General features: G+C 60.0%; 5 protein-coding genes across 5 annotated transcripts; 3 read left to right on the top strand and 2 right to left on the bottom strand.

Annotated features, from left to right (window-relative positions):
• Nucleotides 1–1274: 1274 nt before the first annotated feature.
• COLE_01127 (uncharacterized protein) lies at nucleotides 1275–2510 on the top strand (the record flags this gene model as incomplete). Its single annotated transcript, XM_018424743.1, has 2 exons — nucleotides 1275–1292; nucleotides 1326–2510. 2 exons carry the CDS (start codon nucleotides 1275–1277, stop codon nucleotides 2508–2510), a joined length of 1203 nt encoding a protein of 400 aa, XP_018281724.1.
• A 1486-nt stretch (nucleotides 2511–3996) lies between these two features.
• On the top strand, nucleotides 3997–6664 carry COLE_01126 (uncharacterized protein; the record flags this gene model as incomplete). The annotated part of the gene is made up of 5 exons (XM_018426368.2): nucleotides 3997–4177; nucleotides 4222–4396; nucleotides 4533–4808; nucleotides 4845–5167; nucleotides 5202–6664. 5 exons carry the CDS (start codon nucleotides 3997–3999, stop codon nucleotides 6662–6664), a joined length of 2418 nt encoding a protein of 805 aa, XP_018281725.1.
• A 1586-nt stretch (nucleotides 6665–8250) lies between these two features.
• COLE_01125 (uncharacterized protein) lies at nucleotides 8251–9277 on the bottom strand (the record flags this gene model as incomplete). Its single annotated transcript, XM_018422083.2, has 3 exons — nucleotides 8251–8627; nucleotides 8659–8793; nucleotides 8845–9277. The coding sequence occupies 3 exons, from the start codon at nucleotides 9275–9277 to the stop codon at nucleotides 8251–8253; spliced, it is 945 nt and encodes a 314-aa protein (XP_018281727.1).
• Nucleotides 9278–9451: 174 nt separating this feature from the next.
• Nucleotides 9452–10805, top strand: COLE_01124 (uncharacterized protein; the record flags this gene model as incomplete). The annotated part of the gene is made up of 3 exons (XM_018422084.2): nucleotides 9452–9730; nucleotides 9771–9878; nucleotides 9912–10805. The coding sequence occupies 3 exons, from the start codon at nucleotides 9452–9454 to the stop codon at nucleotides 10803–10805; spliced, it is 1281 nt and encodes a 426-aa protein (XP_018281728.1).
• A 1509-nt stretch (nucleotides 10806–12314) lies between these two features.
• On the bottom strand, nucleotides 12315–13326 carry COLE_01123 (uncharacterized protein; the record flags this gene model as incomplete). The annotated part of the gene is made up of 5 exons (XM_018420683.2): nucleotides 12315–12377; nucleotides 12427–12492; nucleotides 12684–12803; nucleotides 12959–13031; nucleotides 13169–13326. The coding sequence occupies 5 exons, from the start codon at nucleotides 13324–13326 to the stop codon at nucleotides 12315–12317; spliced, it is 480 nt and encodes a 159-aa protein (XP_018281730.1).
• Nucleotides 13327–13400: the final 74 nt, after the last annotated feature.

Below are 13400 nucleotides of genomic sequence, written 5' to 3'. Positions count from 1 at the left end.
CGGCAACACATCCCGAGAAACCCGGCCTTGCTGTGATTACACAGAATGCTGAGGCTGGCCACTCTCACGCGTCAGCGTGGAGCGAGACACCACTTTCCGCGACACCCACATCCGCGACTGTGCGACCGAAACAGCTCCCGACGGCTCTCAAAGACAGGCCAAAGTATCAACAGCCGAGCCGGATCCAACTCCTCGACCTCGCAGTGGACCCCTCCCGCGACCCATCTGTGCGTCACCTTCCTCCGGCCCGCAGGTTCTCAGCATCTCAGATGTCCCCTACTGCCCCCCAACCTCAGGCTCTGCCTGCAGTGGGGCCGAGTCACTCAGCTGGCGCTGTGTCATCCGTTGCGACGTCTGCATATCACTCTACCGCTCGACCCCCTGTTGCCGCCCCGCCTCCCCAGCCGCATCCTGCGCCTCCCACTCGTCGGACATGGGCCGCTCCGCCGCTTGCGCCACCGCAGCGCCCGCCTAATGGGCAGCCCTCATGGGCAGGCGGAACCTCGCCCTTGTCTGGATCGAGCCGTCCTCAGTACGGCTCGTTCAGCGGTGGCGTGTCTCCACAAGGCGGTGTATCCCCTTACGGACAAAGTAACCGGTCGCCGTACCAGGGCGGGGCGTCCCCTGCAAATGGTCTTAAGTCCCCTAACGCGCAAGCGGGCTTTGGAGGCAGGTCACCGAACTATTCGGCTCCTGTCCCTGGTGGACGTCCAAGTATATCCTCTGCTCCACAACCCCCATCGCACCAGGGCTCGATTTCTGGGCCCTCTCAGCAGTCCCGACCGCAGCCTCAGCAGCCGGTCGCGCAAGCTCAGCGCCCTCCGTCGCAGCCGCCTGCAATCATTCCCAGTACGGGTTTGTACGAGGCCAGACGAGACCCACGGCTTCGCCGGGCTGCAGCCGCTCCCGGTCCTTCTACAGTGGTGCCGCCACCACCGCCGCCCGATGAGACACAACCGCCAACATCCACCATTGTCTCTGCGGTCAAGGCCTCGCCGACTCTCGCAGATACCCACCCACTGTGCACACTACGGGTAGCCCACGTGGAAGGAGCTGCGGACAACTATGTTTCTTTAAATCTGCTGAGCGGCTGGGCCTCCGACGCGTCCTTCTTGCTGGAGAAGCACATCGACGCCCAGCACGTCTACTTGTTTCAAGAGGTCGATCGACGGTGCTTGCAGTTATGTCTCATCCAGGGCGCACACATTATCGAATGGGCGCAGGCTGAGCCGCCTGCTCAGCCCACGGCAACCTGGGCGAGCCTGCAGAGGAAAATGGACCAACGTCGAAGTGTGAGTCCGGAAAGCCACACTCCCTGACAGCAGATTCTTGTGTTCCTCGACGAAGTCCGAGCGGCTAATCAGCCAGTAACGTCTCACAATATCTTGATGTTGGCGCGTGCCGAGGAACTACGAGTCGGCGTCGACTTGAATCTGAATGGGTGGAAGCTGGATCGGTTGAACTACGTTGCCTTCATTGTGAAGGTGCCCATCAGGCCAAACGCCAAAATTGACATCCTGCCGAACCCTCTGCGCCCCTTTGTCCCGGGCGAGGAGTCACCCCCTTCTATCGGACCCAGGCGAGTCGACAGCATCGCCGCAAGTTTCGGATTTGACGACAAGACCGCCTCCGAGTTGGGTCAGCAGAAGACACTGAGCGTCATCCCTGCCAATCTCTCCCGCACCGTAATGTACAACGAACTGGTGCACATCGCCTCCAAGTGCGGAGTGAAACCTGACAAGGATGTACCGGAAACGGTTCTCGTACTCAACGGTTTCTTCCAATCTGCGACCATGTCACGCCTGTTTCGTCGGACACTCACCAAGAAAACGCAGTACATGTCCATTGGCGCGGACCTCAACTCGCTGATCTCTCGCTGGGCTTTGCGGCCCATTTGGAAGACAGGAGGACTGGTGACGTTTTCACCTACCTTTTTCCTCTTCCAGCACGACCGCCTCAATGATATCATGAAGGTTGTTCGCTCGGCGCCCAACTGGGCGGCGTACATCGTTCCCACGACGCTGTTATACGTCGATGAGGCGATTGAACAGAACAAGGCGCTCGACCCTAACAGTGCCTTCGCTGCGCTTACGCGGGCACTCTTTTTGGATGACAATAACCGGCGAATAGCGGGTGAAATATCCTCGGACACAGGCGGCATCGTTGTCTCAGCAGCGCCGCCGCTCCTGGCGCTGAAACAGCCTTGCGAGAAGTGGGTGAAATGGCTCGACGACATCTTCGCGTGCACCGAACATGCGCCACTGCTTGACCTCTGCCGCCAGTGGGCCCGGACGTGGGGCCACCGACAAACGGGTCTCACAATCGAGGAAGTTGAGAAGATTTCAATTGGTGACATGATAAAAATGCGCACCCTGCCACACGTCGTTCCCTATCGCCGCTGCATCTACGTGGGCAGCATCAACGACGACCTCATCCGCGAGGCGCACGCGAGTGGCATCGACGTTATCTCACCCGACGCATTCTTCTCGACGTATATGGCCTCGGTGTAAACCTGTGAGTCCGCGCGATGATGTCTACGTAAAAGGTGTGAGCTAGGAGACTGCGCGACCCGCAGGAGCGTCATATTGCAGCACCTGCGCCAGAGCAATGGTGCAGGCGTGTAAAGGCGGACGTATATTTTGCCTGGAACATTGATCTCCCCGCCGCGAGGAGGCGGGGAGGCAAAGGCCCGGGCGTACAGCGCGCTGCACTACAGCAGCGCACTCTAGGTTTCGGCCTGCCGCGTCGCCTCGAGTCACGGCTGTGCGGGGAACCTTGAGGGACAGCTTGCGTCGAAACAGCGTGTGGTCATAGCCGTGGTCTCACGCGAGGATTGATGCGCACACTTGGCCTGGCGCTTCGGCGGCTGGCTGAGGAATCTGCTGACTGGGACGCGCACCTGGCCAGGAACCCAACATGATGTACAATTGCTGAGCGCTAACGACTCAAGGCGAATTGAACAGCGAGACACGCGCCATGCTGCTGAAGCGGCGTGAGTAGAGGGGACAGACAGCGAATAGATCTACTGTGAAGCGCAAAGAGTAACTCTGCAGCCTGAGTTGGAGCACGATCGCACCTCTGGGTTCCTCAGGTTTTGTGTATAGTAATGCATTAGACCTTGCTGCATGCCTGCCTGTATTGGCTCTCGGTATGGAATCTTGCAACTTGCCCCGGGCACTTTGTCCCGTCATAGAGATTATAGTATTTGTGCCCACACGATTCCATCACACCGCTCACAGCAGCTTCGTCACTCGTAAAACAGAGGTACAGCGGTCCGGTCGCATGGAAGGACTGTGTGTGCAGACTCGGCTGGGGTGGTGAGGAGGGCAAAGCGTGTCCAAAGTTCAGGGCCAACAGCCAAGCGCAACAGCCAAGCGCAGGTGAGGGTAAAGAGGATCGAGATCTACAAACAGAGGTCAAAGCAAGGTGAAATCGGTGGCGGCCGGGGACGATGCATGCTGATCGTCAGTGTTCAAAACGCTTTGAACTAGTTAGTGGTGCACTACGATGTTGCCTCTGCGGCGCGTGGTTGTAGGTAAAACATAGAGGCCGATGGCAAATGTTGGTCTGCCCCCGCCTCCCGCAACCTGAAGATTGGTTATTGCGATCAAGCTTAAGATGTGGAAGCGGTGGAGGAATCCGCGATCAGCGATTTGCCACCCAGTCACAAGAGTCGCAGTGTCGAGTCGACGCCGAGGAATTTCGAATCGTCTGCTCACCTTTCACACCTGTCACATTGCTGTATGCAGCAGGCAACTGGCCACCGGCCACTGCCGAGAGATCTCGGCGAGTCTGAGTCGAATGTTGCACAGCTGTTGTGAGATTGTGAGACTTGCCCTGGGTGGCAAAAGGGTCTCTTGGGGCCGGAATGCGCCTGCGAACAGGCCCCTCACCATGCCAGCACAGCACTTAAAAGGTCGTGTCACCCGCATACATTTGTTCTTCTCATTCTCTCTTCTCACCTGTCATCTCTCCCTCACACCGAGAGAGGACAAAATGGCCAACACCGAGTCTCAGTCCTCCTCGGCGGCCAAGAGCGCCTGGGCCATCCCAGCCGCTCTCAAGGATTTGATCGCCCTCGACGCGTCCGCCCGCACAGCCGTCATCGACAAGATGCTCCAAACCACCCACCCCGGTCTTCCCGCTACCGCCGCTCCCCCAACCCCGGTCCCATCTGGTGAGCCTGCAGAGACCTCTTCACTTCGTAAAACTTACCTCTAGCCCCGTTCCTCGATGCGCTCAAAAGGGTACCTGACACTATCACTTGGAACGGCGCCGCAGCGTTCAAGAGCACTAACAGTGCGCTACTCGACCTCTTCGATGGTCTGCAGGCGGGCGTAAAGGCAGAGGACGTGTTTAAAATGCTGCAGAAGGCGTGGAAGGAGGATCCCGACAAGTGAGTCCCTCCTCCCTGCTGCAACTCCCCTTCCTTGCAACCCGCTCCGCCGCTCGCATATCCAGCCCTCGAGAAGAGAAGGCTCCGCCATCCTTTCCCCTCTTCGACTGTTTTGTCAGGCCGACACTGATGCCAGAACATTGCGCATCATCCTTCAAGCCCGCTCAATCCACGAGGGTAAGGGCCTCAAGATTGCATTCTTCCACTGTGTGGCGTGGCTCTGGGACAACCACCCGCGAACACTGCTCGCGAATCTCCGGCAGATCGTCGAGCCCACGTGCGAGCGAGCCCGGTCCCAGAAGAAGGATGCAGCCAAGGCCGAACGCAATAACAATGTCGTCGCCCTTGACGAGAACGGCGAGCCCGAGAAGGAACCCGAGTACCCTCCCCGTCCCCACGGAAGCTTTGACGAGTAAGCTGCCAATACGCTGGAAAATGCTGACAGCAGTCTCAACGATATTCTTGTTCTCGCAATCAACGGCCAGCTGACGACAACGTACATCGGCAAGCTCACCGCCATCGACGAAGCCCTTGCCCCATCTTCCAGCGCATCATATTTCAAAGCGAGCCGCGTTGGCGACACTGCTGAAGGCAAGAGCGGCCGCCAGGGCTACTCTAACGCCGCTCGTGAAGCTCGCAAGAGCGAACAGATAGCAAGGAAGGTGGTGGCAAAAGCCCAGACCGAGACCGGCGTCAACTTGGACAAGAAGCGCAAGGCTGAGGAGGACAGGGGAGCGACTCTGCGGTTGAAGCTCGCACGTTGTGGCACCAGTACGTCACCACCTGCGACACGGCTGACATGTAGAGCAAATGCGCAATGCGGCCATCTCTGCGCACACGGAAAAGGGTCTCACTGACCCAAAGGTCCAGATCCTTCTGGCGGAAGTAGTCAACATTTATGCCGAGTTTCTCAAGGCTGACCTCGAGCGTCTCAAGGCGCACGAAGCTTACCTCGAGCGTCCGGCAGCTGAGCGCCAGGCTGACGGCTATGGGGCCCCAGGCTCTTCTCCTCATCTCTTTGGCATGTCGTACGCCGCCAAGTGGGCCCCCACCCCTGGTAAGAGCGCCGACAAGCAGTTGCACATGGCGACAGCCCTAGCCTTCAAGATGTTCCCCGCCGACGACATGCGTCGTCGTAAACTCCAGGACGAGGTGCTCTCGCCGCTTAGGCGCGTCCTCAATGTTCCCGAGCGCAGCATGGTCAAGGGCAAATGGAAGATCGACTACACCAAGGTTCCAGCACGCTGCATGGCACGAAATGAGAACAATTTCCTTGAGCACGACCCAGTTGGCTTCGAGGCGTATCTTCTCGCCGTCGCCTCCGGCAAGAAGACCATCGCTGGTGCTTCCATGATACCTCACGAACTGTTGCTGAAGGCGCTGAGCACATCGTCTATCATCAGCCGTGTCGCCAACCTCCAGTGGACGGCACTTGTTGACTCCATTCGCTCAAATGCCAAGGGGGAGCTCACCAACTGCATCGCAGTGGCCGATGTCTCGGGTTCGATGGGTTCCATCTATTACCCTTCCTCTGGCGGAGGTCGTGTCGAGGCTATCTGGCCCTGCATTGCCCTCACGTTGCTCATGACGGAGCTTGCGCGCCCTCCTTGGAACGGCGCATTTATCACCTTCTCATCCGACCCCGAGATCCAGCGTGTGGACAACGATCTGTCAGTCGCCGAGCGCGCTCGCAATTTGAGCAAGGCGGACTGGGGAATGAGCACCGACTACCGAAAGGTGTTCGAGAGCATACTGCGAGTCGCCAAGGAAGCCAAGCTCGCCCCGGGGGATATGGTCAAGACGGTCTTCGTGTTCTCGGACATGCAGTTTGACCAGAGCGGTAGATTTGGCGCGACGGAGCACCAGGTCGTCACCCGACGCTTCCAGCAGGCTGGGTACCCCATGCCCGAGCTTGTCTACTGGAACCTCCAGTCCGCAGCCGCCAAGCCCGTGCAAGCCGACACCCCTGGCTGTGCCCTCGTTTCCGGCTTCAGTGGAGCTCTCATGAAGTACTTTATCCGTGCCTTGGGCGACGATGGTGACGACGAAGACAAGGAGCCCAAGGAGGATGAGGACTGGGACGACCTCAAAGATCTGGATATCAAGGACGAGGACGACGGGGACGACGAGGACGAAGAGGACGACGCCGAGACACTGGTCAAGGGAGACGCGAAGGAGAAGGCGGCGAAAGCGAAGAAGACGCCAATGGATCACCTCAACGCGATAATTGCGGCCAGGCCTTTTTGCGGCGTGGTGGTGGTTGACTAAGTGCTGGATACAGTTGTACTGTATGATAGAAGAAGTAGCACCGGTGGCACCTGCACACAATTGATGTACATGTTCTGATAGCACACAAGCGAGCGGCAGGCCGGTGATACAGTGAATTCAACATGAGATCATGAGAGCTAAAGTGACAATTCACCTCGGGGCAAGCCTCAGGCCTCAGGCGTCCCGCTCGCACGGAAGCCGGCTGAATGGATGAGGACACAGGCGCGAGACATCACCAGGCATGTCCAGACATCTGTTGGATCAGGAACACGACGGGTTGGGCGAAGTGCCACAACACGTGGCTCCAGCTGCCACCGTAGCGGAACTTTTCGGAGCTTGAGGCGTAGCAAATTCCCGTCACACGTGACCTGCACCTTCCTTCAATTTCCCTCTTGCATCGGCAGTCCGTTGTCTCATCCCTCAACACCACGCACCAAAAGTCGCCATGCCTCCCGTAAGCGCCTGCTCGCGACGAGTGCTGACGTTCGCAGAAGAAGCAGACCCAGCCCAAGGAGGCCGCCGTTGCTCTCGGCCCCCAGGTCGCCGAGGGCGAGAACGTCTTCGGCGTTGCCCACATCTTCGCCTCGTAAGTCGCGCGACGCGGATGGAGGATTTTGCGCGGTTGTGCGAGGAGCAAGGGCAGCTGGCAGCCCAAACGTGGTAGCTTGGATACATCTGGTGCGCGCGCTGCCATCGATAGCAGAGCCGCCTGGACCAGCATGCTCCTGCCCTTGTCCCGATACACCTCGCTTTTTTCCCATCGAAACAATCCCGCTATCCCAATTTGTGCTAACGCTCAGGTTCAACGACACCTTCGTCCACGTCACCGACCTCTCGGGCAAGGAGACCATCTCGCGTGTCACCGGCGGCATGAAGGTCAAGGCTGACCGCGACGAGTCGTCCCCCTACGCTGCCATGCTTGCCGCGCAGGACGTTGCTCAGAAGTGCAAGGAGGTCGGCATCACCGCCCTCCACGTCAAGCTCCGCGCTACCGGCGGCACCGGCACCAAGCAGCCCGGCCCCGGTGGCCAGGCCGCCCTCCGTGCCCTCGCCCGTGCCGGCATGCGCATCGGCCGCATCGAGGACGTGACCCCCATCCCCTCGGACTCGACCCGCCGCAAGGGTGGTCGCCGTGGTCGCCGCCTGTAATCGCGTGCGCGCGTGGCTTTGCCGTGTTCCTTTCGTAGATTGGAGACGCGGATACTCGTCGCTAGACAGCACGCGCTATGCCAGTCCGTGGCTGTCCCTGACTTTCTGGCTGCGGGATGCAATCGTACACTAACGGCGTGAGGAGTCAGTGATGGTCGTCGGGTGGTGTTTGGCAGACGGTTCAGTCTATCGAATGAGTGTAGTGGTGCAGTGAAGCCAGTGAGCGCGTTTGCAGGGCTCTCCAGACTTCCTTCACGCGTCATGCTGGGCCCCGGCAGTGGGTGCTTTACCCCAAACAGTCGGTTGCAATGGGTGTCTGTGACAATACGAATGCAGAGGAGCCTTGCATTCACACCCGAACCACCACCAGTCCTCCATCATGACTCCCACTGATGATGCATCTAGCCCTCTACCGTGACATGCCAAAAACCCTAGTGCTACACGCCATACTGCTCGCGCACCTTGTCCTTCCTCCTCTCCAGCAGAATCCGCCCCATCCCTTCTGTGTCCGGGAGCTCCGGAACCTGCAAACTCCGCGGGTCGAACACGCTCATGAACGCCGCGACCTGCGCCCCAGCGGGGTTCGGCATAGAGCCCGGCCCGCCCGGCGGTGGTGGAGGCGGCTTCTTCCCCTTCTTCCCCCGCTTCTTGCCCTTGCTCTTGGTCTCTGGCTCATCCTCGTCCGGCTCGGGCGACTTGCGCTTCGCGCCTTCGCCTGATCCCTCGAGCGGTGGCGGCGCAACAGGCTCAGGATATGGCAGCGCAACATCCTCCCCCAGCAGCTCGGCGGCAGCACGCGACGCCTCTTCCCAATCTGGCGTCAGCTCGATCCTACGGCGGCGTACCTTTCCTCGCCGCAGCGTCCTCCTCGCCAGCCAGAGACGGATCCATCTCGTCAAGGTCGCCGTAATAATCTGTCCCCTGGTTTCGGAACATCTGGAAGCTCGTGTTGCGCGCCGACTCCTCCGTCGCTGCCTTGGCTGGTTGTCAGCTACCTTCCTCCAAACCTCCTGCCGTGAGGTGCGACTCACCGCCCTTTTCAAACATCTCCTTCACGCCGGGAAGCTCGCGCGCCCGTCCAAAGTACTTGTACCCGCGCGTGCCCGGCACCTCACGCCCTGCCTCGTCGACCATAGACATAGTCGCGCGCTTGTAGTTGGCGCCGCCGAGCGCGACGATCTGCGACTCCCAATGCCGCTTCTCCTTCAGCAGCTGGTTGATCTCGTCGTTCAAGTCGCGGACCTCGTAGTTTGTGAGCGACGAGTCCTGGATCTTGGACACCTTGCGGCTGATCTCGCGCATGATGTCGCCGCGCCAGCGCTCACACTCGCGCAGACTTGAGACGGAGCTCGCGACGCGCGGCCGCCGCTCGCCCGCGCGCCGGTTGCCAAGCCCCATCTCGACAGACTGCTGCTCTCGAAAGCGGTAGAGCATCGACTGCGCCTTTTCCGAGTTGCGCGCCATGGTGGATGATATTGTGGATGGCGAGAGCTTTCTGGGTTAGTTGTGGTTACATTCGTTGTGATCGCGGTGATACGAGGAAGGCCACGTCAGGATTGGTGCCTGGATAGAATGTTGAATCACTGGAAGTGGAGGTCGCTCATCTCAGCTCCTACACTGTTGCTCATCATCATCTCCATGGCATCGCCGGAACAGCTCGCGGAGCTAGGCATTGCCGCCCCAAGAAAGGATCACGCGTCCCGTCTCCTTCCACCCACACCCCGCGCTACATATCGCACACTCCTCCACTGCCTCCGCTTCATCCGGGATCCACATATTTGGCTCATCGCCTCCATCCGCTTCCGCACCCTCCTGCACGAAGCGAACAAGCAATTGCCAGCACACTTGAAAGATGGGAGTCCAGAGCTCGAGGTGTGCAAGGAGCAGCGTGAACGCGCCTGGAAGCATCTTAAAACAGTACGCCGTTGCATCAGCACCCGGAAATACTGACTGGTAGGAGCTGAACGAGGTGCGCGCGGCCTCGGCATGCCACCCGCACGCGCTCACGCGACTGATCGAGGAATGCTACGGTGTTCGGGGACGAGTCAAGTGGGAACTCATCAAGGTAGCTACCACGATACATGCAATCTGACAACAGAACGTGACGCTAAGTACACCGTTGAAACGCAACGAGTGGCCTCAAGCCGTACTCGACAAAGTCCCTGACCCGGAGACGCGATATCCACCGATGACTCTGCAACCGCTGCCCCCATGTTTACGACCGCTGTCGAAGAAGCGTCCCGACGAGCAGCCTGTCCCGCGAGCACGCACCATTCTGCCACCCGCGGCAGTGCGTCGCGTGGCGCGCAAGGACTGGGAGTGGGCGTGGGCGAACGTCTCGGTTCCCGTGGTCTTTCCGGAGAACGAGGATGGAGCTGCCACAGGTTGGGAAGGGAAGGGCGTGATTGAGACGATGCGGCAACTGGCTGGACTTGAGAGTCCGCCGGCCGCTCCTACTCCGCCGCGGCGAGCTGGGGTCGTCACATTACGAGGCCCAAGAGATCCACCACCGTCGTTCCAGAACCTCCCTAACAGCCTCCAGGCCGCCTTCCCTCGCCGCAGTCCTAGATCATACCGCCCACTGCCGCCGTTCCCTCCTCCTCGGGCGAGCCTTACGCGCTCGAATCCTCAGACCTGGAAGTACCCGCGCAAATTGACGGCGCGTCTCATCCGGCGCGTCTACAAGAGCGTTTGGGACCGTCTGGACTGGGTCGCCAAAGTACCCCTCCGGAAGAACTCTGCGGGCGTCGTGATCGGGGGATGGCAGCGCAGCGACTCCGAGACAGTGCTGACCGGGAGCAGCCGCGGTGGGCCTGCTGAGTGGCGCGACGCATCGTCGCGCTGGGTAGAGGCGGGGGAGGCGGATCTGAAGTGGCTCACAGAGGACGAGGTGGAGGGCAACTGGGACGCGAAACGGTTGCGGGCGGCCAAGCAAAAGGCCGAGGCAAAGGCTGTGAAGCGGAAGGCGCCCAAAGACGCCGAGTCGGAGTGAGCAAGCACATCGATCCTTACACGTGTATGCATATATGGCCTCGGCCACAGCCGAGGCACTTCATTCTGAGTAATGCAAGTCCGAGGCGCCGACGGGGGTTGAGCGCTGAGCAGTGGTGGTGGGAGAGTGACGCCATCGGAGTTGGCGGAGGTGTGGGCCGAACCAAGGAGGAGGCCGAAGTGGGAGAGGCATCTGCTTACGTACGGTGATTCGCTCCTGCGTCATTCGGCGCGAGGATACTAAAGCAGCTCCCTGCTTCAGCTACACTCTTCCCACTCCCCACATCACGCTCATCGTCAAAATGGTCGCCGTTCTCCGCTCGCTCCCCCGTGCCGCCGCCCCTGCGCGCCGCGCCTTCGCCGCCGCCGCCGTCCGCAGCAAGCACACCCTCCCGGACCTCCCGTACCCCTACGACGTGAGTGCTTTTTGCCGAGCTCCGAACTCCGAGCCTCGCGAGACGACGCTGACCACGACCGCACCTGCGCCTCTCACCGCATTCTATACCCGCTGCAACAATTCACTCCAACGGCTCGCTCCGCTCAATGCGCTCTGACCTATCCCACCTCCTCCCCATTTCACGTTGCCCCGGCTTCTCACGTTCCTGGTGACTACCCGACCCGTCTCACATCAATCTCACATGCACTCTCGCTTTCACACTGCAGGCCCTTGAGCCCTCGATCTCAAAGAAGATCATGACGCTCCACCACGACAAGCACCACGCGACCTACATCGCCGGCCTTAACGCCGCTGAGGAGAAGCTCGCTGGCCTCCAGGCAAGCCAGGACGTCAAGGGCCAGATCGCCCTCCAGGCGGCGCTCAAGTTCAACGGCGGTGGCCACATGTGAGTAGATGGCGGATGACATGTGTCAGGGGTCGCAGAGGCTAACGGCAGTAACCACTCGGTGAGTTGCAGCGAACGAGTCTGCCTTTCGGCTTCAGCGCGGCTATCTGGTTTCTGCAGATCGTGTTCTGAATACCAGGCCCGCTGACCCCAGCTCTTCTGGAAGAACCTCGCGCCTACCGGCTCGAACCAGACCCAGATTCCCACCTCCGGTGCCCTCGCCGACCAGGTCAAGAAGGACTTTGGCTCGTTCGACAACCTCATCGAGCAGATGAACACCAAGACCGCGGCCATCCAGGGCTCCGGCTGGGGCTGGCTCGGCTACAACCCGACCTCCAAGGTCCTCGAGGTCGTCACCACCGCCAACCAGGACCCCCTCCTCACCCACGTCCCCCTCATCGGCATTGACATCTGGGAGCACGCCTTCTACCTCGACTACCAGAACGTCAAGGTCGACTACCTCAAGAACATCTGGAAGGTCATCAACTGGGAGGAGGCCGAGAACCGTCTCAAGGCCGCCCTCTAGGAGCTAAGATTCTGAGTTAGTTCTTGGTTAGAAGATGCAAAAGTGAAGCAGTACCCTGCTCATGTGCAGCGTGAGGTCTGATCCGGCGGGCGTTAGTCGTCTACATCGCTCCTGTAAACAGTCTACAACGGCTCGTCTCAAGCTAAAGCGTGCGGCGGTCGGCCATCACGCGGTTGATGCAACCAACGCCAGCGACCTCGACGAGCTGGGGTGAGCAGCGCACTTCGCAGCCCTATGCAGTAGCTGCAACTCACCTTCTCATGCCAGGTCAGCAGCACAGATCCGGGAATGTCGGCACCTTTGCCCAGCGCGGCCATGTTCTGAAGTCAGCGAGAGTCATCGAGTCAGGGGGCGCGGCTTGCGTGGCCGGGCGGGCGTGAGCGAGCTGACGCCTGTAAACAAGGTGGCAGCCATCGCAAACAGCTACTGTAGCCCCCGTTCGCCTCATGCCTGAGCTGCCCCACGTCTGAGCGTGCGCCTGAATCCTCGCTTCGGAGCAACCATTACACACCTTGTACAGGTAGGCCATGAGGTATGCCTGCTGCTCGTGGTCAAGTCCCTTGATCGCGTTGGGGATGTCAGCCGCGCGTGTCGAGTTAAGGATCAGGAGCACAGCTTGCGTCGTCAACTCCTGTCCGTTAGCTGTGCCTTCCATGTGGCGCGATCACGATCTCTAGGCCTAATCCAGAGATATGACCAGCGCACAGCACGACACGTCGTCACCAGATGTGTACCAGTAGTGCAAATAGCGTCGCCAGAAGGCAGTCACAACGCCTCAGTACCTACCTTGGCCTGGTCCACACCCTCGCCATATGGCGGGTTCGTCAGGATCGTCGACAATGCGCCCCCAATGTCGCCCCTGTAGTCAGCAGCTGCCTCTTTACCTTCTCCCAGCCGGAGTGGCCTGTCACTTCTCACAGCCAACAACGACTGGCCCCGCAGCAGTTGACAGTGCCCACCGTACTTCTTGCTCGTACGAGAAGGCGCGCGACTCACTTCGACACAAGATTCCGGCACTCCTGGCTGCGCTGTTGGGACTCGGCGTACGCGCCATCTGGCCCGCGCGGGTCGGGCTCATACAGGTCGGATGGGAGAAGAATCTCCTCCTCGAGCGCGTCGATGTCGATCTTCCGGAAGGCGTACTCGTTGCTCATGGTGTATGGGTGGAAGAACAGTCGTCGATGGACATGTTGGCGTGGCTATGACGCCGGCCCTATCTATTGGGGGG

Source organism: Cutaneotrichosporon oleaginosum, assembly GCF_008065305.1.
Source record: "Cutaneotrichosporon oleaginosum strain ATCC 20508 chromosome Unknown ATCC20508_contig01, whole genome shotgun sequence".
NCBI classification, from domain to species: Eukaryota; Fungi; Basidiomycota; class Tremellomycetes; order Trichosporonales; family Trichosporonaceae; genus Cutaneotrichosporon; species Cutaneotrichosporon oleaginosum.
Note: the sequence above shows the minus strand (reverse complement) of the source record. Positions and strands in the feature narration are given on the sequence as shown.